This window comes from Pinus tabuliformis, chromosome Q (genome assembly GCF_031772625.1).
Source record: "Pinus tabuliformis cultivar Carrire ecotype Pingquan chromosome Q, CPIR1, whole genome shotgun sequence".
NCBI classification, from domain to species: domain Eukaryota; kingdom Viridiplantae; phylum Streptophyta; class Pinopsida; order Pinales; family Pinaceae; genus Pinus; species Pinus tabuliformis.
The window spans coordinates 620331278-620357929 of record NC_142296.1 but is presented as its reverse complement, the minus strand read 5'-3'; the positions used below and the strand labels follow the sequence as shown (position 1 = coordinate 620357929).

At 37.7% G+C, this 26652-nt stretch overlaps 1 protein-coding gene across 1 annotated transcript in view; it reads right to left on the bottom strand.

Annotated features, from left to right (window-relative positions):
- Positions 1 to 21933: 21933 nt before the first annotated feature.
- The window catches only part of LOC149220970 (uncharacterized), a 48837-nt gene continuing 44118 nt past the window's right edge, over positions 21934 to 26652 (bottom strand). The window contains exon 3 of the mRNA XM_089384973.1: positions 21934 to 23552. Coding sequence (XP_089241099.1) covers positions 21966 to 23552 — 1587 coding nt within the window. The 3' untranslated portion in view covers positions 21934 to 21965. The remainder of the gene's footprint in view (positions 23553 to 26652) is intronic.

The following is a 26652-nucleotide window of genomic DNA, read 5'->3' as shown; positions in this document are numbered from 1 at the left end:
GAACTCTTGGAAACGACTGAAGACCTCATCCTTGGTCTTCAAAAAGTAGATCCAAGTTTTTCTGGAGTATCCATCTATGAAGATAACAAAGTACCCATACCCTTTGAGAGATTTACTGGACATTGGGCCCCAAATGTCTAAATGTACAAGCTGCAACACACCATCTGATCTGTTGTCACTTCTTGGGAACATTGCCTTAGCGAATTTCCCAAGAACGCACCCCCTGCACACATCACTGTGTTATGCGCTCAATTCTGGAACACCCATCACTGTCTCCTTGAGCATCTTCAGTGCTCCATGGTGTAAATGTCCCATTCTCCTATGCCACGATTCACCTAGGTCTCTACCACTGTTACTAATAATATTGTTGCTACTACTAACTAGTGTCTTTGGAGAATCAGGCTGCAACTTATATAACCTGTTGCTTAAAACCCCAATTTGCTTCATATTCTTCCAACTCTAATGTTTGATGGACACCTTCTTCCCTACGAAGTAGACATCATATCCCTTGTCCTGTAGTTCTGAAACGAAAATTAGGTTCATGCTTAAGCTTGGCACATGCAGCACATCTGTAACACTAATGCTTCCTCCTGACTCCCTCTAAATATCAATGGTCCCTCTCCCAACTAGAGTACACTTAGTTTTTTTTCCCATCCGAATTTGGAAGTCCATCTCCTCCTCCCTATAGCTAGAGAAGTAGTCTCTAACTCTTGTCATGTGTGTCGATGCTCCACTGTCTATATACCAGACAACCTGTGAAGTCGAGTTAGAGAGGTAAGTTATTTGAGTGAACTCATCTTCTAATATGGAAGACAAATCCATATTCTCCTAGTCTTTGAATTGTTTTGCAGCCATATCTAGAAAACCCGAGAGCTCAAATACATTGGAGAAATAAACTAGGTATAAAGTCTGTGTGCTTTCTCTTCCTTGCTCTTCACTGATATTTTATTGCAAAACCCTTGTGTTGCAAACCCTCTGCGCTAGATTTTATCTGTAAATTCTCATATGGCTCCAGAAACCTTTTTCCGACAACCACACTCTCTGTTATTGCTCACTGAGACAACTCGCACTTCCTACGAATAACTTCCCTTAACTGGAAATCAACTTTATGCCTCTACAACTTTCACTGTTTGGCTAGGCCTGCGCAAATCTAGTTTTATGTGCTTCAAATCTCCCTTTGAACTGCACAATCCTCTCTCTACAACCTCTTTGATCCGATCTGCTCTGGTACCATGTGAAATTTCCACGATTGCAATAAACTGGAATTTAATCTTTTACCTACTGGAGATTATTTATCTTCTGAATTATTAATTCGAAAAATAACAATTAAATCACTATTTCAATCTTCAAAAATAAAAATGCTACAAAAGATCAAATATGGAACTGAGAAAATAGGCACACACACATAAAAATATTACATCGTTATTTTTGGACAAATGTACCTGGAACAACCCCGAAGGGAAAACTAGTGTAGCAGATGAGGGTTTTATTATTATTCACCAATTTGAGAGAAATTACAACCGGTTGCATTTCATTGGAAAACCTCCAACATATAATGATCTCCACTAGCAAAATAATTTGGAGACTAATTGTCTCCCTTTGCAACTAGATTCTACCTCTCTTGACAAACTCACACTCCCTAGCTATTCGCAGTGCTTGACATGAAATGTGCATTGCTTGCCTCCAGAAATTTGTTCAGCCTCTGGAATGACCTCCCAACAAGTCATCCTGCCTCCTATACTACTCTAGGCCCACTCGCTTTACCTCCGGATGATATATTCGGCCTCTAGCTCACTGACCAAGCTCCTCTACCACTCGCACTGCCAACTGGCTACTTGCATTCACTAAATACAACCTCCTCGACAGATAAATCAACCTCCTCTTCATGTCTCCCAGACAGTAGAAAATACTAGGGAAATCTCCTCCATAGTACCACTCTCAAATATCTATTGACCCCCTACTTCTAATGCTTCCCTAGCTTCAATTGCGCCCTTGTTGAATACTGCAACTGGGTAGTCAAATTTCTCTCTCAATAAACTATCTTCTCCAAACCCTTCGACTTGCTCTTATAATCTCTCGTGAAGTCTCAATGGTCACGATCACATCTCAGTGGATGGCTACGATCATCTTGACTCTGTCGATTAACTTTTTTGGAGGTTTCTAGAGCAAAATCGAACCTCCTTGATTAATTCACTTTAATTAACCAATTTACCTAAGTTAGAATTTGGAAATATTTTAGTTATGGCTAATTAATTTAATTGAGGTGTCTCCAAGTATTTTCTCACGAAACCTTTTCTGGGTTTTGGAGATCTCATGTTCCTTATGTTGAAAAGTGTAAGTAGGTTCACTCTTCATAATGACATGTGTAATTATGATTTTATGTAATTGATGTAAAGAAGAAAAATAAAATTATTATTGTAATGCTTGTCTCATGGGTTTCATGAGCAAGGAATTTTATTTTTAGTATGACTCCCATTGTGAGTCATTAGGATTGGTCATAAAGTCAATATGAGTCAATGTCATGTATGAAGGACCCTTCTTGGGCATGTTACAAATGTATATAAGTCAATAGAATTGTCAAAGTAGCCCTCCAAGACAAGCACAAGTTATCCCTCTTCAAGTCGACTTTAAGATGAAATGCAAAACTCATGTCGGCTCACCTAAATTAGAGACACAACTCTTCATACGTTCATGTCGGCTAATTACATGGACATGCTACTATAAATAGGCAATTCGGCCTATTCCACAGTCATGCAATTCGGATCTCCTCTACAATTCGAGTATCTACTACAGAGACAAGTTCGATTAACAGTTGAGGCAAGGAGCTCAGATAAGGGTAAAAACATAAGCTAAATTTCGGTATTATCAAATTATGGTTCAGTTCTATCTCAAATATGAAATCTTGGTGCTATATCACAATCAAAAGTTTCAGTGATACCATAGTGACATCCACTCACTATCTCGGTGCTATATCACAGTAAGGATCTTGGTGTAATCTTTGTCTTACAAAAAAGAGAATTCAGTGCTACCACAGGAAGAAGGTCACAAGTATGTGACAAGGTCTCAGTGTTATTACATGAAGGTGGTCTCGGTGCTACCTCAAAGAACAGTGATTATGGTTCAGTGGTGTGACTTCAAGATTCGGTGCTACTGCTGAAGGAGAGGTTCGGTATCCTTGATAAACTCAGTGACCACAAAATTCAGTACCATTACAATGACCTCATTTATGTATCATCACATGACCACGGTGATCTCATGTGGTGTGAAATCTGAAGTAGAAGGAACCGAGAAGGCGAAAGAGGACTTGTGTCTTAGTCTTGGAGTGGCAAATAGGTCAAGGGTCTTAGTCTTGGTATTCGTCAATTGGAATCTCTATAAGAAGAATTTGTGTGGGTTTTCCTCTCAAAGAGTGAGAGGTTTTGGCCCTGGAAGATAGCCTACATCCTATGTCTCTTGTCTATTTATGTTCATGCATTGGTAGTTGTTTGATGAAGAAAAACAGTGATAACTTAAGCAAAAATAAGATCCTAATCTAATAATGGAAAAGGCACTCAAAAGCAGTTACTAATTAAGAGAAATCACCTAATTCATGATGCCCTAGATTTCTCAACATGGTATCAGAGCTAAGGTGACTAAGTCAAGGAAGGGCATCTAATCAAGAGACACTCAAGGATCAAGTTTCAAGGAAGGCATCAAAGCAAAGATCATCGTGAAGTCAAGATCTACAAAAGAAGCATTATAACCCTAGATCAAAGAAGAAGTCTACAAAGAAGATTGGTGAAACCCTCAAGCCATCTCACCGAGACCTCAAAGATCCTCATCAAGTTGAAGAGATCTACAAATCAAGGTAGCTTGAAGTTTATTCATTCAAGGGAAGCAAGATCAAAGGTCACTGTCATTATCTTCAAAAGGTTCTAAGGCAGTCTCCCTCTCGTTGAAGCAAGGTCACCATCATTGAAGACATCATCAAGCCATCATTGATCATCATCATCAAGGACATTTATCATCAAAGGTCTAAGGTGATCTATCTCCTTGTGGAGTCAAGAATCACTCTTGAAGAAAACTATCTTCATCAAGAAGGAGTTTTCTACTATCTATATCATCATCAAATTCAAGGAGGAAGCAAGTGGAAAAAGAAGCATCTACACAAGTAAGTATATTTATGACTTCATCTGAATTTGTCAAAATGTCTTTTTGCAAGGAAAGCAACAAATTGGTTGGGGCTTCAAACTTTCTTGCGTAGAAGAAAAGGACAGATCTGAATCTTATTGAGAATGAGGTCATGGAACATGTTAAGGGCTCAATCACCAAATACCCAAAAGAAGATGCTCAAGCACTTGCTAGGTTCATGAAAGGGCTCAAATGATTCTCATAAAATCCATAAGGATCCCCTCATCTTATATGTATCTAAATTTGAAACTTCAAAAGAAATATGTGACAAACTAGTAGAGTTATATTTTGTAAGCACCGCTAGAGAAGTCATCTCACTAAGGCAAGAACTCTACACGCTGAAGATGTCAAGAGAAGATGGAATAGCCTTATACTTTATGAGGAAATCTAAAATCAGGGATCAACTTCAAGATCGAGGAGAAATCATGTATGATAGAGAAATGACTACAGTTGTACTAAATGCACTACTGGAGGAGTGGGGTAACTTTACTTCAAGCATCTATGGGAAGAAAGAAGTTACTACCATTCCAGGATCTATGGTCACTATGCAAGATTAAAGAATCTAGACTAAAGGCCAAATCCGATGTGGGAGCAGGAATATGGGCACTACAAAAGAGATTGACCTAAGGTCAAGAAGGACAATAAAGGAGGAAGAGAAGAAGCCCATATCACCGAAGAAGTGGAGGAAGCTGAAAAGAAGAAATCCAAGAAAGAGGAAGTAAGAGATCTCTACTATGACTGAGATAGTCTTCCTCACTGAAGTTCATTTCATAGTTCCTAAGTCTTCTGTTATATGATATGGCTATAATAAATGATGGGATGCATCGTGGCATCATAGAAGCATTAGAAGCAAGAGCTCGTGACATCACCATAGGGAAACATGAAGGAAAGCTGGAACAAAATCTATGGCAATCAACTATGAAGGATATAGCTCTTGGGAACATCATTGAAAACTTAAGGAAAGGAAGAAATCATCCAGGACAAGTCTCATCATACCTCAGCAAAAAGGAAACATATGTCAATGGGGATATTCAAGATCCTCAAATTTCTCTAATGAAATCTTCATCGGAAGGTTCACCGATCTAGAGAGGAAGCAAAGTGTTTCATCAGGAATTCCAATTTGTGGAATTCATGGGATGATGGTATGATGACATAAGAGATGGAAGCAGATCAAGGGATTGAAGCTCTTTTCAATCAAGGAAGTTGTTAAAGGAAGCCTAGATGACCTAAAGGAAAATGAGGTATGTATGCTTGTATTTAATATTATAGAGTCATGTCATATGGTTGCAGTTAACATGAATCAATGCTCCATCTTGAGAGCATGATCAAAAGAAAAAGGATCTCCTCCTCTGAAAGGATGCAGGAAGGCATAGGTCACACTAGATGAAATCAACATAATATGTCCTCATATGAAAATGAGGCAGTTGACAGTATTTAGAGGAACTTTGATTGGAAGTTCCTGAGAATGAAATATGTGAAGAAAGGAAGGAAGAGATTGTGGACTATGCAACCATGGAAAATGAAATCAACATCCGAGAACTAGAAGAGTTGACTAGGAAATCTCTCGGAAATATATGAAGACTCTGATGGAAGTCTGAAAAAGGTGGAGACCCTTGAAAATGGATATCTTTTGGAGATATGTCAACATGTATGCAGGATGTTGATGCAAAATGGAAGATGTCATGATGAAATACTATCACAAAGGTAATTTTAATTTAATTATGTGGATGTCTTCCAAGTGGACCATATAGAAGGATGTAAGATCCTTTCGGAAAACATGGCATGAAGGAAGGCCAGATATGGACTGATGGATCACTTTTCGATGAAAGGAATGATGACATGATTAACTCATGGATGAAAGTGATGGATGGTCTACGCCCTATGAAGAAGTCCCCAAAAATGAAGACTCCATGACGAAGAAGAAATTCATGTCATCGAAGGAAGGAGTTCTTCAAGCAACTGGTTGTCCCTTCATCTCCATGTGAGGAGTTGTTGTAGGTCCCTAGTTAAAAGGGAGTCTGGAAACAAGTTTCTTACTTGATAGAAACTCGGAAGAAAGAAATTCCTGAGCCAAGAGGGAGCTTAGGTACATTCTGTTTGTAAGAATGAGTACATTCCTTTAGTGGAATAGATATGTCCTCCCTAATTGAGAGGGAGAGATAGACACATCATTCTTGTCATCAGTTGGGAAGACAGAATGGAGGATTGGGTAAACATCTAGCATCTGATGCTCTTTGAGGATGAGATAGGGCATCCAAGATAAGAGTAGTCGTAGAGGATCGATATTCTTTGAGGACTGAGAATCTAAGATAAGAATAGTCCTGGTGAAACACACCCTAAGAACTTGGGTGGGGCATGTTTCAGGAGAGACAATGATGAGGGTGTCTATAAATCATTGGTCTCGCTAGCATTGAGCTCAGATCTCGTGTAGAGATAGAGTTGTTAGTCAAGGCCTTGCTATGTGACAATGTCGATTGATATGATGTTATACAAATGTGTTACAAATCCAATTATTCTTATGAGAAATTCTTCAGATTGAGAATGACTAAGTACCATTATGAATACCTCCCTAGTTAAAAGGAAGTGTTGAAAAGTGTAACTAGGTTTGGTCTTCATAAAGACGTGTAATTATGATTTTATGTAATTGATGTAAAGAAGAAAAATAAAATTATTATTGTAATGCTTGTCTTGTGGGTTTCATGAGTAAGGAATTTTATTTTTAGTATGACTCACATTGTGAGTAACTAAGATTTGGTCATAAAGTCAATATGAGTCAATGTCATGTATGAAGGACTCTTCTTGGGCATGTTACAAATGTGTATAAGTCAATAGAATTGTCAAAGTGGCCCTCCAAGACAAGCACAAGTTATCCCTCTTCAAGTTGGCTTTACGATGAAATGTAAAACTAATGTCGACCCACCTAAATTAGAGACACAACTCTTCATATGATCATGTCGGCTAGTTACATGGACAGACTACTATAAATAGGCAGCTCGCCATATTCCACATTCATGCAATTCAGATCTCCTTTGTAATTCAGGTATCTACTACAGAGACATGTTTGATTAACAATTGAGGCATGAAGCTCGGATAAGGGTACAAAGATAAGCTCAGTTTCGATATTATCAAATTCTAGTTCAGTGTTATCTCAGATGTGAAATCTCGACGCTATATCACAGTCAAAAGTTTCGATGATACCATAGTGACATCCCCTCACTGTCTCGGTGTTATATCACAGTAAGGATCTCGGTGTAATCTTTGTCTCATAGAAAAGAGATTTCGGTACCACCACAACGAAGAGAATTCGGTGCCACCACAGGAAGAAGGTCACAAGTGTGTGGCAAGGTCTCGGTGCTACCTCAAAGGACAATGACTATTGTTCAGTGCTATTGCTGAAGGAGAGGTTCGGTATCCTTGATAAACTCAGTGACCACAGTATTCGGTACCATTACAGTGACCTTAGTTCGGTGTCATCACATGACCATAGTGATCTCATGTGGTGTGAAATATGAAGTAGAAGGAACAAAGAGAGAGTAAACAAGAAGATGAAAGAGGACTTGGGTCTTGGACTTGGAGCGGCAAATAGGTCAAGGGTCTTGATCTTGGTATTCGTCAATTGGAATATCTATAAGAAGAATTTGTGTGAGTTTTCCTCTCAAAGAATGAAAGGTTTTGGCCATGGCAAATAGCCTACATCCTGTGTCTCTTGTCTATTTATGTTCATGCATTGGTAGTTGTTCGATGAATAAAAACACTAATTAATTAAGAAAAAAGAAGATCCTAATCTAATAATGGAAAAGGCACTCACAAGAAGTTATTAATTAAGAGAAATCACCTAATTCGTGATGCCCTAGATTTCTCAACACCTTAGCCTCTCAACGCGATAGGACTAGAACACCTGCCTACTGCTACCTCAAACAAAAACTAACAATATCAAATTGATCCCCAACAGTGAGGATCATTCAATTTAATGCCAAGCTCTTATGACAAAGTGGAGTGGCATTCCATAATCATTGAGCTCAAGATATTTGTGTTATAGTTAAATTCATTATTGTTCTCCACCCTATTTCCTAATTAGCATGCACCATCTTAGCTTTTCCATTGTGAAATTGTCATGTCCCTTCTCAAACACATTTGTAATAGGGTGTTTCCACACATTTTTGCACAATTTTGGCTAAGGGAAAGAACCCAACATTTTTGACTTAGGGACTTAGGAGGAAATTCAACTTAATTTGGTTGCTAGTGGAAGGTGGGGGCCACCCACGTGGGAATTCGAACTAGGCCATTCGAATGGCTTGGAGGGAATTTGAAGTGCTAGATGAAGGGGCCCACATGAGGCAAGGAAGGCCCACAAAAATAAAAGGAGGAGAGAGCTCTCATTTGGATTCATTCTTACACCTTGCAATCAAAATTACTTGACTGTTTGTTCTGCTGTCTAATTGAGTTAACCAATTGTGTAGCCACGAATCTCTCAAGCGGGAGATTCAACCTCTACTTCGGGGGACCATCCGTGCCCGCCCTATAGAGGCAGTTCCATAAGTATTTCAAGAGTTCCGGGAGTATGTTACAACACTACCATTTAGCCACAATAGGGATTGCGTATTTCTGGCTCGCTGGAGAATACGCAGGGGGAGTTTGGAGATATCAGTGGTTAAGCATTTGCTGGGAGAGTTAAAGGATTGGGAGAGCAGCAAAGGGCCAACCTTTCTTGTGAGTTTCTAAGCCAGCAAAGCCAACACCCCAGCAGTTCGAATTACTGGGCTTGGGGACATCGCAAAGGGCCAGTTCATCAATTACGTGGAGCTAAGGAGTAGGTGCCATAGGCCAAAAGCCCATCCGGGAAGTCAGGGGATTGATAGCAGAAGTCAACCTAGCACTTTGGGTCCATTTCCAAGAGGCTTTCTAGGCGGATTCCAACAGGACGAGTTTTGCAGTTGCAGCTGTAGTTGGGCTACAAGGGGGTTGAATTTCAAAAGTCTAAACCAACCAAATTCCTTTGTGGGTTTTTATGAGTTTTCTGAGAGGAGTCCATGGTTAAGATTTCAAAAATTTTCAGATGCTATTCAGGCCTGAAATCCTAGTTCTTATAATAGGGCGAATTGTTAGTTAGCTGAGGAATTCACACCATTTTGTAGGTTTTGACTTTGACTCAGAGATAGGTCAAACCCTTTCTAGGTTTTTGTGGGTTTTGGTCAAGGAGCATGAGTTTAAATTTGTAGCATTTTCTGAGCATCAGAGGTGGAGCTTCTTGCAGTCCCTTTCCAGCCAGCAGTGTAGTTTTTTGGGCAGTGCAAGCATTTGAGGAGCAGTCATTTTCAACATTTTAGATCATTGTATTATCACCTGGGTTCTGTCACGCTTGCCATTGAGGCAAGCCCAAGTTCATTCCTCCATACTATTGTACTTGCTCCACTGATTAATAAAATGGCTCAATTGGTTCTTACTAGAGTTTTTATGAGCATTTGTTGATTGTTTAAAATTTATGTGTTGTAATTCGTTTTTGTTGCATATCACTGTTTATTTAAGTTTGGAACATTACAGATATATCTCACTATTGGAGACTAAACCAAAATTGCCATTTATTTTCATGAAAATATTTGCAAACAAATATTTTATACATTTAATATATTCATGATTTATATAAGTTATAAGATAAATATTTTCAAAACAAATGAAGGTGATAATAGTTAGAATCCATAGGAAATATGAACTATATTGATGACCAAGAACCATGAGGGTGTTGCATGTTTCATTGCTTTCAATCTCAACAGATGCTCTTGAAATATTGATGCATACTTATATGATGATGTTGCCATGAGATCAACAATCTATGTAATTTATAAAAGTAAAAGATAAACAAATAGACAAAATAAAGCGGTGGTAAGCCCAAATTCAAAGCTAAATTAGTTCTATAACTATAATTTGCATAGTATTCTAGAAAATGAATTTTGAGAAATAGGTTAAGGGATAAATTAATTGGAATTAAAGTAATAAATGAATTGAATTTTCTTTCTATTTTTAAGCAAATTGTTTCTTTTATTCAATGTTAAATGGCACGTAAGTCTCCAAAACAATTTGCCACTTCAGTTTTTAAATTGTTTATAGATAAATACAATTTGCAAAAGTAATACATTTCCAAGCAAATTGAACTCCAAATTACCAAAGAATATATGGTTGTAAGTTCACATTTTTACAATAGAAAAGTAATATTAACAACGCATTTATAAAATAATTTTCAATGCAAAATTACAATGTTGAATTCACATGAAAAGAAAATGATTTTGGGATTCGTACAAGTCAAACCACTATTCTTAAAGAGGCAATCCAATCCAATTATTCATAGGAAATTACACTATTGAATAGATCAAAGATTAGATCAAAGATTTAAATGAAGATATCTTGCAAAACTCAATCTTAGCATTAATGTTTTTCTCTCACTCAACAAGTGTTAACTCTTCCAGTTACCCATTAAAAGATGTCAATTGAAACAAAAATGTGCAACTATGTCTTGTAAAACATCCATATGCATAAATGTATTCAATGACATACACATTTAGCAATCTTTGACATGCCAAACGCAACAAATTATAGGAATAAAATAGATTTAACAAATCTTTATTTTGCATTAATGGTTGATTTTTCCTAATAGGTTGATTAGTATGTTTATAGCCTATTTATGGGCCATATTGTATTGTGAATTTTCCTAGTTAAAATTCATAATCTATAAATAATTATCACAATCTTCTAATGCACTGATGTAAACATTATCTTATATACCCATATTTTAAATGTCTCTGCTTGTAATAAAATCAGTTACCCTTGTTGGGGTGAGTTTAGTTTTATCACTCTAGATTTGTGACCATTGAAAGTTGATCCCAGTTACAGTTAATAATGTTCACTATTTGGTTTACAATTACAGTTACATTGAAAGTTGATCCCAGTTACAGTGAATAATGTTCACTATTTGGTTTATAATTACAGTTACCCTTGTTGGAGTGAGTTTAGTTTTATCACTCTAGATTTGTGACCATTGAAAGTTGATCCCAGTTACAGTTAATAATGTTCACTATTTGGTTTACAATTACAATAAGGTTGCATTTTTGTACTTCGTACAAATTCTTGGTTGATAATTTAAGTACGAGTTTTTTCACTATTTTGTTCTTTTTACCATGTGCACACTACTCCCTAAATCTTTTAAGATTTGTGGGAGTAATAATATTCTTGTTAAAATGTGTTTTTTTCTTTTTTAGTTAAAGTGTCATCTTAAAAATGAAAATAAAAAATAAAAAATGCATTTCCCTTCCCACCTTTTTACAATAGCAATTGTTCAAACATATTTTTGATATATTGTGGCAATTTAATTATGATATAACATTCAATGAAAATATATACCATAAGTGTTTCTTTACTGGATAATTATTTTGGTTAATGTTGTTTCAAAAGAAAAAGCAGTATTGTATTATATATTGTTCAAAAAACAAATTGAATATTACAGAAAGTGGCGGGCATAAGTCCCGGAATGGCATCCTTTTCAGCGCATTCAACAGATCATCTTTCATATTACATATACAAAATTTTGGGAAACATATATTCATATCATCATAGCAAAATTATTAAACTATCCGGTATATGTAGTATACCGGCAGATCTGAGGTATTTCCAGAAAATATGGTTCTAATAGCATACCTGATATTGTTGTCTTTATGTGCGAGGCATTGAGAAGGGCTGTATGTCATATGTACAGAGGTCAATAGTGATGCACAGGTGCCACTTACCGAATGGAGAATGCATACCTTTCTTTGACAGTACGTCAGCTTGCTCATTTTGATTGTGCTTTATATGTGAGATAGGGAAAGTCGCAGGCTTCCATAGAGATGCTATCTTGTCTAGCCAACCTGTAAGGCTGTCATTTTGTATAGCATGTTTTCCTTTCACATGTTCTATGATTATTTTCGAGTCACCATATACATTTATAGGTCCAATATCCATGAAAGTACAGAATAAAAGCAGACCATGGAGGGCCATGGCCTCTGCCTTGTTATTTGACCCTTTGCCACCATTCCAATATATGAAGTATTGGAGGTCATTTGAAATACCGATGAAAACACCACAAGCGCAAATGCCATCCTTTGCCGCACCATCAAAGTGAGCCCTTGGGAAGGAGAGTTGCTGGTCGTCAGAGGCAGCCCTCTGTTGATTTTTCTGTTGGGCATGTTTTGTAGGATGGAGAAGTAATAGGGAATAACCTTATCCATTATACGACCGAAAGACTCCTTGTTGTTTTGGAAGATTTTTTTGTTTCTCCACTTCCATATGAACCAGAAAACGATTAATGGAATGGGACGCCAGATAGATTTTTGTGAACCCCACCATTCATATGCTTGTGTTATGGAAGGATGTGAAATTGCAGGAAAGCCAAAATATGAAGCTAATTGCATCCACAAAGACTGAGATTGAGGGAAATTTAAAAAAATGTGAAAGTTATCTTCAGAGTTGGCAAGACAGATCATGCATATGATTGGAAAAGTGTAAACATACATTATAAATTTGACAATTTGGCAAATGTTCTTTTAAGGCAATGTCATGTGATTTTTTCAGACATAAACTCTGAAAACAGAAAATGTCACTTTAGCATTTGTATTAAACATCGCTTGGGTAGTAGTTATTGCCTTAAATTTGAATGGTTGATTTTAAGTTATATCACGAGTGTATGTTGGTAAAATTCATGCCATATCAGAAGTCCATGGCACTTTGTTTCATGCACATAAATACTCTTAATAAATATGAGTTAATGTAAGCAACTTCCTTCATGTAAGTAGTCCCTCAGCTAGATGATGATACCATAACATCAAGAGATTCTAGAAAGTTCATTCTAGAGGGGTCTAAAACCATGTTTTTATTCGTATAAATATATGCCAAATTCAATGTAAGAATTAATCAGTCCATTTATGGATCATCATTAGCACTTTCTATAGAGATCAACCAGCCTTGTATGCTGCTATATAGCAATGAATTTTCAATAGTATGTTCAGATAAAAGTATGCTGATCTCATAGGTGGATGAGTTTGCTGCTTTTTTTAATTCAAATATAAATTCTAACCTCCCAGCTTTGTCCCGCTATTACATGATGAGACAATTACAAATATAATCAATTCGGTGATTCTTCAACCTAAGTACCATGTTATTATCTGTAGAAATTCCCACTGTAGATCCACAGATTATGCAATATACTAAAGCAAAATACAAGATCTACTTCTACAACAAACTTTGCGGAAGCTTAATCAAATATGAACAAGATCAATGATAACACATATAACTGAGAATGAGAAATCAATCACACATAACACAGAAGAAATAACCCGGGGAAAGCCTCAGCCTAAAACCCCAATCTCTGTACAAGTGGAAATATGTTCAGATTACAAAAAGAATCAGCTCACAAGCTATCTTGCTGTCTCTGCAATCAAACAATGTTGCTCATAGACAGTCAAAGGCTCTCACAACCTTCTCCTCTGCCCTCCAAGCCTCCTATTTCCTTGCGCAGTTTTTCCTGGGGTCCAGTGCTTCCACTTGTGTGAATTCCCACCTCACACTGCTCACTTGACTCAGAAATAACTGCACAAACCTAAAGGAGATAATTCCTTCTACATGGATGAGTTTCCTATATAGGAAAAATCCTCCAACTGAGAGTACATTGTCCCTTCCTCTGATCTCAACTGGGTCTCTGTCTGAACTGACATGCATGAGTTATTTATGAGAGAATATTCAGTTATCTGGAGAGCAACAGTTACATGCATGCAAGCATTAACTAACTGAACTCACAATTAATTCAACAAACTGTTTGAATTAATCTAACTAGACTTGACTTAGTTAACTGAGCCAACTAATTACAACTCAATATTACAACTCATCATTATCTCTTTAACTAAGGGATAAATTCCTCAATCAATGGAGAAACTGTTGCATGTCCCCACATAGACTTCATATTTGATTTTTTACAACTAATTAACTCAAGATGAATTAATTAATTATTAATCAAATAGTTGCTAAGAACAAATTCGAATTTTACTTCTCAAATTTAGTTCAGGGACTAACTAAAATTGGAATCTATCCCAAAATACTATTAGTAACAATGCTATTTTTAGCATTTCCATTTTTCATTCCTTGTTGCTATGTCCAATGTTGGTACCTGAAATGTTATTTATAGCAGTGCTATTTTTAACACCTATTTTTAGCATTTCTTGTTGCTATTTTCAACACTCCCTCTCAACAAGAAAGGCATTCAACTCGAACCCGATCCTAAACCTTTGGAATGTTTTGCATGCAACACTTCTCCCAAGTGTTGTTGCTCCAACAACTCTACAAACAAAAAATCTCCCAACTGACCTCCCTGTTGGGCTAGAAACACCCTCTGATGCTGAAGCTTCCTTTGTCGCTGACAAGTGCTCCCACTGTGACCTCTGAGCTGCTGCAACACTCTATGCATCTTGCACTGTTGCACACCTCTCTGTGCCATCCCGCACTGGTGCAACGCTCCTATGCCTCTCGCATTGTTGCATCCTGCTAGCTCTGCATTGTCTTGGGATTCCTGCACAATAGCTCTCTTTTCCACTCCATCTGCATCTGTCTCTACCCACTCAGCCAGTCCTGCTACTCCTCATCGAGGCTCCCGTAGCAAGGTCTAATCAAAGAGGTTGGGTACCTCAATGATCCTGCCCTTATTCAAGCCTTCTTGGGATTGTCATTCCACATCGCCCCACCTCCGACCTGGAGGTATGGATGCATGTGATCCCTCTGACCACTTAGCTCGAAATTTCCCCCTACTGGAGGTCTCTGCATGAGTGGATGCCTCCACTCGATCTCCTCTCGGCTTCTCTAGTTGTCGCTACTCCACAACCTCCTGAAGCTGCTTCTCCAATTGTGTCTCCTTCACAATTGTCTGAGACTTCTTCTAGCGCTGCCTGTTGAGAGGTAATGTACCCTCCCTCTCAACCATCAAGTCTCCATCAGTTACCTTGCTCCTCAAGGCTTTGCATGCATCTTGAACCTCAAAAGCATATAGGTTCTTGACTCGTGAACCGATCTGCTTCACCTGTCTCATGGTGATGTGTCTAAGGAAAACCTTTCCCTTACTGAAAACTACATCATAGCCTTTGTCTTCCAACATTAAGATCGACACCAAATTTTTCCTCAGCCCTGGTACATACTTGACATCGGTCAAGGTAATGCGAGCTCCATGCTCCCTCTAAAAAACAACCATGCCTACACCTAAGACATTATACTTTTCATCATTACCCATCGCTATGAGTATCTGGAGATCTTTCTCCTCCAAGGTACTGAACAAACTCTTGTCGCCGGTCATGTGGAAAGAAGCTCCACTATCAAGAAACCAACCACATCCCACCATGGATGAAACCATGCATGCGAAGAGGGTGAAATCCAACTTGAACTGTGAGGCCAATGCCTCACCTTCAGATCCTTCCTTGGATCCCATCTTGGATTTCTTCAGTGGAACAATTTGTAGCAAAATGGCCCACCTCATGACAACGAAAGCATCACACTTTTGATTTGTCAAACTTCTTCCCACCATGGGAAGAACTGGATTTGGGATGAGAATCCTTCTCCTTCCCTTTCTTTGCCTTACTCGCTAAGGCGCAATTTTCTTCATCCTCCTTGGATGAAGAAGATCCATCTCTGGTGCTTCTCTGTATCTCCTCCTACATCAGATCCGACCAAAGTCGTTCCCAATCTGGCAGTTTCTCTCTTCCGTTTACCGAGTCTTGGTAGCTATGCCAGCTCTTAGGAAGACCGAGGAGAGCAAGACTCACCATGTCATCATCAACTGTCATGATCCCTACACTTCCAAGCTCATCCCTGCAGGTGGTGAGCTTGTTCAGATATGTAGAGATCATGTCACCCTTTTCACACTTGATTTTCCAAAGCTTGTCTTTCAGCGCCAGCTTCCTCTGATCGTTGTTGTTTTGATATAGATCTTTCAATGTTTTCCACATCGAAAACAGTGTCTCCTTCCCATGGAGACTCGAGACTATGTGGTCTCGAACTCCCTCCAGAAGGATTCTCCTTGCTCTAGCCACACATTTCTTCCATTCCGCCAATTCTGTAGCATTAGCCGCTGCTGGCTTGGGGACTTCTTGATCAATGAAGTCCTTTAGACCGTTATCCTCTAATACTACTTCCATGCGATCCTTCCAGGCTATATAATTCGAGTTACCATCAAGGGCATACTTGAGTCTTAAACCGTTGAACGCCTATTGACCACTATGTGTCAATGACCCATAGCAGTACCCCCCCTTTTTTCACAAAAGGGATAGTGCCTGATCGACATGTTCCTGCCATCCAGCTATCATCGTCAGCCTGAGAATCATCTTATAATGTAAACCCATTCTGCATGTGTATAATGTAAATAATCTCAGCAGATCCGTGTCATGTATGTAATCACCTAGGTAAACCTAGTTTTATGGTAACGATCTACATTCTGTGAGGTTTTTTGTCTCACTGATCCATTCTTGGATGGTCGACAGAGTTTTCCTTCAGCCTACCCCAAAGTCGGAATGGATTTTGTCACTGGAATCTTAGGGGAGTCCTAGTGTTCTAGATCGAGTCTATGTAAAAGTGATTTGGGAATATTCCTAACTATTTGGTTAGGTTATTTTATTACAAATTGCTTGATTTGTTGGATTATATTTGTGTCGCAGAACTGGGTAGTCTATGAGGGTCTTTTGCAAATGGGTTTTCCCCCTTGAGATGTAAAAAATGTAAAAATCATGATATAAAGTGTCTTGAGGGTTAGAAAAATAATTTATCCCCTCATAGGTCTTAGGTCCTAGGTAAATTTAAATTTTCTATAGGTAAAATTCGTGGATCCTTTAAAAAATTAAATCTTAACAGGTCTAGGGACTAAGGTTAATTGATTATTTTGCTAAATTTTATGCCTTAGGTCTTTGGGGTTAAGTCAAAGTCAAAATTTTGAGGAAATAAATGCAAAATTTTAATTTTTGAATTTATTAAAATGTATTTAATTGAAACATTCGAAATTTTCTCAATATTTAAAATTTCGACGGATGAGATTAAAAGAAATTTTGATCCTCATCAACTGTCGAGATCACTTTGACAAGGATCGCTCGAACTAGCTGTTGGAAGATTTATCTTTAAATAGGAGGTCATTTTGCAGTCAGATTCATCCGATCTTTTGATCATGTACTAAGCGAAAAGCTCTCTCTTGTAATCTTTTTATGAGCAATAAAGAAAGACTTTGGGGTTAAATTTATGTTGGTGTTACTCTTCATGGAAATGTTGTAAGATGTATTATTTTCATGCGTAATTTCTTTTTTGCCATTAATAATAGCTTCTGAAGAGTGATTTGAGTATAGGTATCTTGCTCAGTCACTGGAGTTTGAATGATAATTTAAGTTTTGAATATAATAGTAGGTATCTCTATTAGATCTGAATTTTATTATTGTTCTCTCGCTCTATGATTGACGACTGAATTGAGTTTTGCAGGAAAATCCTTGATTATTAGATCATCGGGCATTTGGGGAAGTTCTCGCTGAACTAGCCAACTCCCGATCCGTGTTTCCTGAAGAGCCCAGTTTGAATTTGATCCCGGGCTTATCATAAGATATTATTTTTATGGATGATGCATGAAGGGTTTCAAGTTTAGTACCTCCTCCAAAATTCAAAAAAAAACTTTAAATTTTCTGTACTAAATCATTAGATCTTGCTGTTGGGAGCCGCAGATCATCAGATCTGGAGCAGAGTTGGACTCATACTCCCTAGATCTGATAGATCTGCTATTTATGTACATAGATCTGTATTTTTATTCAATTTTCTGACTTGGGTTTTCGGGGTTTTAGTGATTTTGGGTCATTGTGTATATCGTTTAGGTGTTTTTTGTTGTATTGCGGCTACAGATCTGAAGCTAAAAGTTGTGTAGAGTCCAGATCTAGGCCCTGGAGGGTAAGATCTGGATTTTTGGTTTTCATCAGCATCATTTTTTACAGGGAATTTGTTTATTTTCAGATCTGGAAAATTTTGTGAGGGTTTCATTAGGCAAATCTGAAGCAGAAGGATTTGAAATCTTAATTAAAATTTCTGGGAATTTTTTTTTTTATTTTAAAGGGGGTTTCTGGGCTAACATTTTGCAGATTTGTTTGGATTCAGTGTTCAAATCTCAAAAAAAAATTAGGCTCACAACCCTTTTTTTCCCCATATACCTATAAAACCCCTGCGGTTTTCAAACCCTCATTTGCTGCCATAGCCTATTTGCTCATCAGATTTGTGATTTCTCCTCCAGAAATCAAATTCATTCTTTTCCACGCTGCCCTCTCTCAGTCCCTTTCTCTGTTGTCCATCTATGTTGCCAGCCATCGTATTTCATGCACCATCGCACCTTTCTTTGTTGTGTTATCCCCGCATCCATCCACCATCGCTGCTAAACTAACCCGCAACCTTACAAACCTGCATTCATCTCCTCCGCGGCTCTCCAACGCTGCCCGTACTCTCGGTCTACTCGCCTTACTCTGCATGCAGTCTTCACTGCCTCTTCGCGTTGCCTTCTTCCCATCTACTCCCTTTCCTCTAGTGTGCCCTCTTCCCTCCATCGCACCATGCTTTCCTTACGCCATCTGTCCATCTCTCACGCAGTCCCTCATCCCTTTCCTCCTTGCGTCTTCTACCCATCTCCATCTCTGTTCCACTGCTAGCATACCTACCTACAGGTTATCCTTTCCCACCTTGCGTCCCAGCCTTGTCCGCGTCAAAGCCTGTAGCGGCAAAATATATGTTGCCCACAGCCCTTCATCTCCTCTTTGCGCTATCCGCTCCAAACCTAGTCCAAGCCTCCTCGTCCTCACTCACCTCCTTCGACCTCTGCGTTCTGTTGAGCCTCTCCTGCAGCTACAAAACAATAAAAATCCATTCGATTTCCTTTTGTTAGTATATATGCGTTTCGGTTTTGTATATGCTAGGTTAGAGTAAGTTTTGTTTTTTTTATTTAGTTTAATTTCATTTTGTATTTTGTTTGTTCTCATTTCACATTTTTTTATGTATGGGTTTAGTTTAGTTTAATATTTTTTTTTTTGAAATTCGATTTGATTTCCCCCCTTTTTTTTATTTGAATTTTCGATTTGCAATTTTGACTTTTTTGATTTGATTTCAATTTTTATTTTTATTTTTTTGATTTGATTTTGATTTTCTTATTTTTGATTTATGGTTTTGATGTTATTATGATCTAAAATCTAAAAAAAATAAAATAAAAAAATTAATATTTAAAAAAAATCCTAAAAACATCTAAAATATTTAAAAATCCAAAAACATTTTAAAAAATATAAAATTAAAAAACTTTAAATCATAAATCTAAATTTGGTGACTAAGGATTTAAAATAAAATTCAGGGGTTTTTTGCTTAAACTCTAGAATTTTTAATGTGGCCTATGGCCCATTGAAAATTTTGATTTTTTAACCCTTCGATTAAATTAAATTCCTAAGGAATAATTAATTTTTTTTTTTTACCTAAAGTTCCTTAGTGTCATTTGGTCATTACATGTAATTTTTATGATTTTCCTATGGTCAAGGTGCGATAAACATTTTTAATCATATTGATTGTTGGAAAAGGTTAATTAATTCTAGATCTTGGTCATTAACAATAATCATCTTAAATCTGAAATATCTTGCGTTTTTGTGGATTATTTATGATTGTCACTTTTCGTCACAATTTGAGAATCGTTCTGGATAACTTGTTTTATTGATGGTTAATTCAAATATCGAAGGCACTAGTCTATAATTGTTTCTATCTTGTGGTCGTGTCTTGTTTACGTTGCCATTTAATCTATCAATCTGATTTAATCATTTAGATTCATCAAGTTGTCCATCATTAAAATCTCCTAGAGCCCGTGATCCACAGGCTTTCTCATTCATTTACCTTAGAGACTACCCCTTGACTTGCCTAGGAGAGAGTCTAAACGGAGTAAGGATTAAGAGTGACAGCGCTTACTCTGAGCATTGTCGCGTTGCCTAGACACTCTGTGCGACAACAACGCCATTGGTGAAATTGAGATGTGATAAGAACTCGATTTCTCTAATCAGGAATTTGAAACTTCAAACTTCTCCCTTCTTTGTATACTGTTCTTCTCTTTGATCACCTTTGCTCTGGTACCATGTAGAAATTCCCACTGTAGATCAACAGATTATGCAATATACTAAAGCAAAATACAAGATCTACTTCTACAACAAACTTTGCAGAAGCTTAATCAAATATGAACAAGATCGATGAGAACACATATAATTGAGAATGAGAAATCAATCACACATAACACAAAAGAAATACCCTGAGAAAGCCTCAGCTTAAAACCCCGATCTTTGTATTATCATACAAGTGGAAATATATTCCGATAACAAAAAGAATCAGCTCACAAGCTATCCTGCTCTCTCTGCAATCAAAAAATGCTGCTCATAGACAGTGAAATGCTCTCACAACCTTCTCCTCTGCCCTCCAAGCCTCCTATTTCCTTGCGCAGTTTTTCTAAGGTCCAGTGCTTCCACTTGTGTGAATTCCCACCTCACACTGCTCAATTGGCTCAGAAATAACTGCACAAACCTAAAGGAGATAATTCCTTCTACATGGATGAGTTTCCTATATAAGAAAAATCCTCCAGCTGATAGTACATTATCCCTTCCTCTTATCTCAACTGGGTCTCTGTCTGAACTAACATGCATGGTTATTTATGAGAGAATACTCAATTATCTAGAGAGCAGCAGTTACATGCATGCAGGCATTAACTAACTAAACTCACAATTAATTCAACAAACTGTTTGAATTAATCTCACTGAACTTGACTCAGTTAACTGAGCCAACTAATTACAACTCAATATTACAACTCATCCTTATCTCTTTAACTAAGGGATAAATTCCTCAATCAATGGAGAAATTGTTGCATGTCCCCACATAGACTTCATGTTTGATTTTCTACAACTAATTAACTCAAGATGAATTAATTAATTATTAATCAAACAGCTACTAAGAACAAATTCGAATTTTACTTCTCAATTTTAGTTCAGGGACTAACTAAAATTGGAATCTATCTCGAAATACTATTTATAGCAATGATATTTTTAGCATTTCCATTTTTCATTCCTTGTTGCTATGTCCAACACTGGTATCTGAAATGCTATTTATAGCAATGCTATTTTTAGCGCTTCTATTTTTAGCATTTCTTGTTGCTATTTTCAACATTATCCATCGATAGCGATGTGAACTCATTTAACGAGCATTGATACTTAACTGTCATAATTAGACATGAGTCTTAAAATTCTGTTAAGACTATGTTGAGATCAAATCCAATTTCTTTACTGCAATTTTTTTATGAGTCCACATTATTTAAATGTGATATATAGTTATTTCATTTTTTTTTTATTTTTAGATTTTTATTTTAATCTAGATAATCAAAATTTCAACTTTGATGATAGACAAACAACGTTACACATCATACTTGACTGTAGAATGAGTCTCTCAATTCAACTAAAGGCACAATTCTAGAGAAAGTTGTATCATCACACTAGATTGTAGAATGAGTCTCTCAACTCAACTAAAGGCACAATTCTAGAGAAAGTTGTATCTCTCAACTCAACTAAAGGCACAATTCTAGAGAAAGTTGTATTGCATTATTCTTCGCTAGTTCTCAAGGTAGCAAGTAAAGTTACGTGAGCGAATAACAATAGAAAATTATTAAGCAAATATATAAACCTTAAAGAAACAAAAACAACATAATATTAAAATCGACGCTATACTATACAGACAAGAATGGATGACACTGATGGATCAGATGCCCCACTAACCATAGCACCTGCATCGACAACTTCTTTAAGGTACATTAAAGCTCTATCAGAAATCACCTCGCCTGGAATAAGAACAGGAATGCCTGGTGGATAAGGACAGATAAGTTCCGCACAAATCTTCCCAGGGGCATCATTTATCTCTACTCGTTTTGTTCTTGCAAAAAATGCCTCCCTGGGACTGAGCTTTGTTTTAATGGTAGCAAACAGACCATCTTGATGTAATGTAGAGAGAAAATTATGTTTCAACTTACTTTTGATTGTAGATGTAACAGAGAGCGATTGCAGAGCCCCAACAAGTCTCTTAATATTTTCTGAATCTGTCCCTGGATTTATGGCAAACATTAGAGTGTGCAAAGATGGTAATTCCGCTATTACCCCATGTTCAATTCTCAATATGTCATCTGCCTCATAACCTAATAATCCTATTTCCCAGAGGCCTACTGTTATCCGCAGGGGATCAAGTACAATCAGACTTGCAGAATCTACAGAGTCCAGCACATGAAGACGAGGGATCTGCTGTATGGCATAGCGAGCTTCATTTGCAAGGTCTATAGCTCCTTTAAAAAGAGTGTTTGAGCTATCAAGAGAACTAGTATTGTTACCAATGTATGCTCGTGCAGCATCCAACGAAGCAAGAAGCAAATAGCTGGGGCTAGAGCTTTGAAGGGTTTGGAGGCATCGACATAACCTTTCTCTGTCCACCTTCTTCCCTTGAATGTGAAGCATAGCAGATTGCGTGAGGGAGCACAGTATTTTGTGTGTAGATTGAACCACTATATCTGCCCCTTGGTCTAGGGCAGTGTTTGGAAAACTGGAGTGAAATTTGAAATGTGCTCCATGGGCTTCATCAACAATAAGAGGTACATCATGCACATGACAGACCTCTGCAATCCCTCTCAAGTCACTGCAAACCCCAAAGTATGTTGGTGACGTAATTAACACTGCTGCCACTCTCTTACCTTCACCTCTCAATTCCTCAAGTGCCTCCTTAACTTGAAATGAGTGGATACCATAAGTGATATCCCACACAGGATCATATTCTGGAAAAATATATTTTGGCAAAGTGCCTGACAAAATCATGGCAGAGACTACTGACATGTGGCTATTTCGAGCAAGAATAAGGATCTCGCCTGGAGAGCATGTGGCCATGACTGCGGCCTGAATACCACAGGTGGATCCTCCTACAAGGAACCATGTTTCATCTGCTCCAAATAAGCATGCAGCTCTATGTTGAGCATCTGCAATTGCTTCTTCAGGAGCAAATAAATTATCAAGTTCTGGGAGCTCTGGTAAGTCGTGATAAAAAGGACCCATTCCTATAGCCTCAGCGAGTAATGGAGGAGCTGCTCGACCTCTATTGTGACCTGGAAAATGAAATGCTGCTACATTCTTTTCAGCGGCTGTTTTAAGTGCATCAACCAAAGGTGCTTTTCCATTTCCCAATGTTGCCGAACCATTATTGGATTCAACCTTATTATGAGGATCCATCTCTGACTCGGGCAACATATTAAACTTTTGCCCACATGAGTTTCCCTGGTTGCATACTTGGGTGGAATTTCAGATAAAAATTAAGAACCATGAAAAAATACAAGGCTAGATAAATGAAAAGCACACCTATAAGAACCAAACTCTCTTATTTTCTTCAAGGATTCTAACATGTCATGCATTATAGATATCAAATAACAAGAAATGATCCACTTCATGAATATCACGTGCAATCAATGAAAATGACACATCATGTCAAGCATTTCAGTGCCAATACAAGCTATCAATAAGTGTTATTCAGTCATTGCATAATGATGCCCATACATGTCAGAAGCTACAGTTGATAAGGGACTGGAAATCATGAAACACAATCAGTAAAGAAGAATCCATGTATCTGAAAGCTTTCCTTTGCCGACCATGTGCCAAATACACAGCAAGGGCTAGAGCATAGATCCTAGCTTACATGCATAAAAGGTGAACACGATTGCACATCATAAGAATCAGGTGAACCATCTGTTATGGGAAAAACAGTCTTCTGGAGATGTTCATAATACATATACATAAATGGCTATATTAAAATGCACGCCTGGACTTATCTTGTCATCTTGAATAATTTATTTCTATAAAAAATATTGAGAATACAACATTAAGGTACAAGGAAAAGATATGTACCGAAGTGTCCAGACATTTATCAATACATATTGCGATAGAACTAGAAGATCTTGAACTTGGTTTATCATATTAAACAATTTACTTCTTGGAGTGGGAGGGAACTCAAATATGGGGAAAAGATAATGTGGGAGATATAAATGGACATTGCTAACAGTACTACAAAAGAACAAATGACAACAGAGTATAGAGGCCTATAGACAGAAACTGGGATCAGTGCACTGTTTCTTCATTGAAAACCTATACTTATGAAGATATTACAGTAATATGAACATAGACAAACATCTCTTTATATTGAGAGGAAGGTTTATTTATATCAGCATGTCAACGTAAAGGAAAAGTGCAGGTTTTTAAGATTAGAGTCATAGGAGAAACATCATTCTGATAGCACGTAAATTTTACAAAATCATTTTGGTATATTCTATGAACACTTCAAGCCTGTTAGGTAAGAGAAAGGTTCATCTAATTAGTTGTTAATTGTTGTTAATCAAATTTAAGCCAGAGTGAAGACTGCTCAAGAGTCAAAACAAAATGATCTGATACTTTCTGTGGTTCAGTTCAAGCAGGTTAATGGCAGTGAGGTTGTAATGTCCCCTATGGATAAATTACCTTCAGGGGGATGAAGTAGCCTATCCAACCCCATAGGCTATAGTCTTGATAAAGGGGGAAAACCCAATTATCCAATGTTTGGGGCAATGAGTAAATTTTGAGTCGGCTGGGGCAAAAAGCCCAAATTGGGGGTGGCACTTGCAACCCCTCACATTTGAGAAAACCCCATGAGTCAACCTAGAAATAAAAGAGAGTTCGAATCACTTTTGATTATTGATTTGGATTGGAATTATCTCTGTTTTCTTGAGCTGAGGCTTTGAGGGTTTTAAGACCCCTTTTCCTTTGTCTAGTTTTGGTGGAGGTGATCCCACCCTAGCTAGTCTCTAGTGATTTCAGTGGTGAATGATTCCACCCTAGTCAGCCATCTTCTCTTCCCTTTTGCTATCTTGTTAAAGCATAATATTCTGAGGCAATTCTCATCTGGTTTGGTGAAAGAAGGGACAAATTCTCTGTGGTTCTTTCTGAACTAAAGATTAGTGTGGCACCGAGGCCCCAAATCTTGAGGCAGAAGAACAATTCCTGCGGTCTGTTTGGGCTGCAAATTCTTTCCTAAGAAGCAAACCAATTTCCTGTGGTTATCCTAGGGCAGAACACTGTGATTTCTTGGCTTCCAGAATTCTGGCTTAAGTTCAGCGAAGAAGAACAGGATATTAGCCAGAGCAAAAAATAGTGACCTACTCCAGCAACAGCAGCGAGTGCATCCAAGGTTTTTCCAAGGGTTGCAGGGCTGAGTGTCGCAGGCCCTAATTCTGGTAGTGAATCAGTTACGGAGGTTGGTTTTGAATCTTTGAAGAAAACAGAAAGCTCGAACTGTCCACTGCTACTCCGCAGATAGCCAGCACAACTGTTACAACAAAGGCTACTCTAACTACAGGTGTAAACTTGGAACAAGTGGAAGCAGCCCAGATAAGCCGTGGTTAGATAGTGAAGTTATTAATTAATATAATAGCCACAGAATTGCATAAACTATTGTGGATTACAGTTAGGTTGTTGGTCTATTGAATATTGATAGAACATATCTGAATTATATTGGTGGATTGTTTGTTGAATCAGTCTAGTGAACATCGTCCAGTCAGCCCCAGTATTGTGAATTATTGAAGTATCATATTACTGTTGGAAATCTGTATATTCACAAGAAATATCTACTGTTATATGATTGTGCACTGCTGTTACATAATTTATTCTAATTTGTTGAAAAAAACTAGTCAAAAAAGAAAACCCTAAGGGTAAAATTACCGTAGGACATTACAGTGGTATCAGAGTTGTGCATCCAGCCAGCTTGAGGGATTACAATGAGATCTAGTTTATTGGATGAGTGACCAGCACTCTCTCAAATCATAACAGTGGCTTCTCCCATAACAATGATCTTCATAAGTACTCAGCCATAAAGCAAGTGTTTGAGGAGGAGAAGGTGCACCCAGGTCAGTGTACATGGCTATACCCTCCTGTAAAAAATAAAAGAGATCATTTTCTTGAACCTGATAGTAAGAGCACGCAGCAGAAAGCAGCCATAAGGGATTGAAACGATTTCTAGGCTAGCTACAGGAAAGACAAATCAAGTGACACTGATGGTAAGCTCAAGACAGAGAAACAAAGTACAAGAGAAGCTGAAGCAGGGGCAAAGGCACGCCCAAATGATTGGTCATGGTTATATCCTCCAAAAAAGAAAGAAAAACCTGTTCAAGACGGGACAATGCCTCCAAGGGCACAAGCACTTATGACATCATCACCAGCAGGGTCAATTAATTCCCCATATAAAACTATTAAAGTAAGGGATAATAAATCAGCATGGGAATCTCACACTCAGCAATCTCAGGGCTCACATGACTATTGCAGCACAACACACAAAGCAACTAGGAAAAGAAGAAGG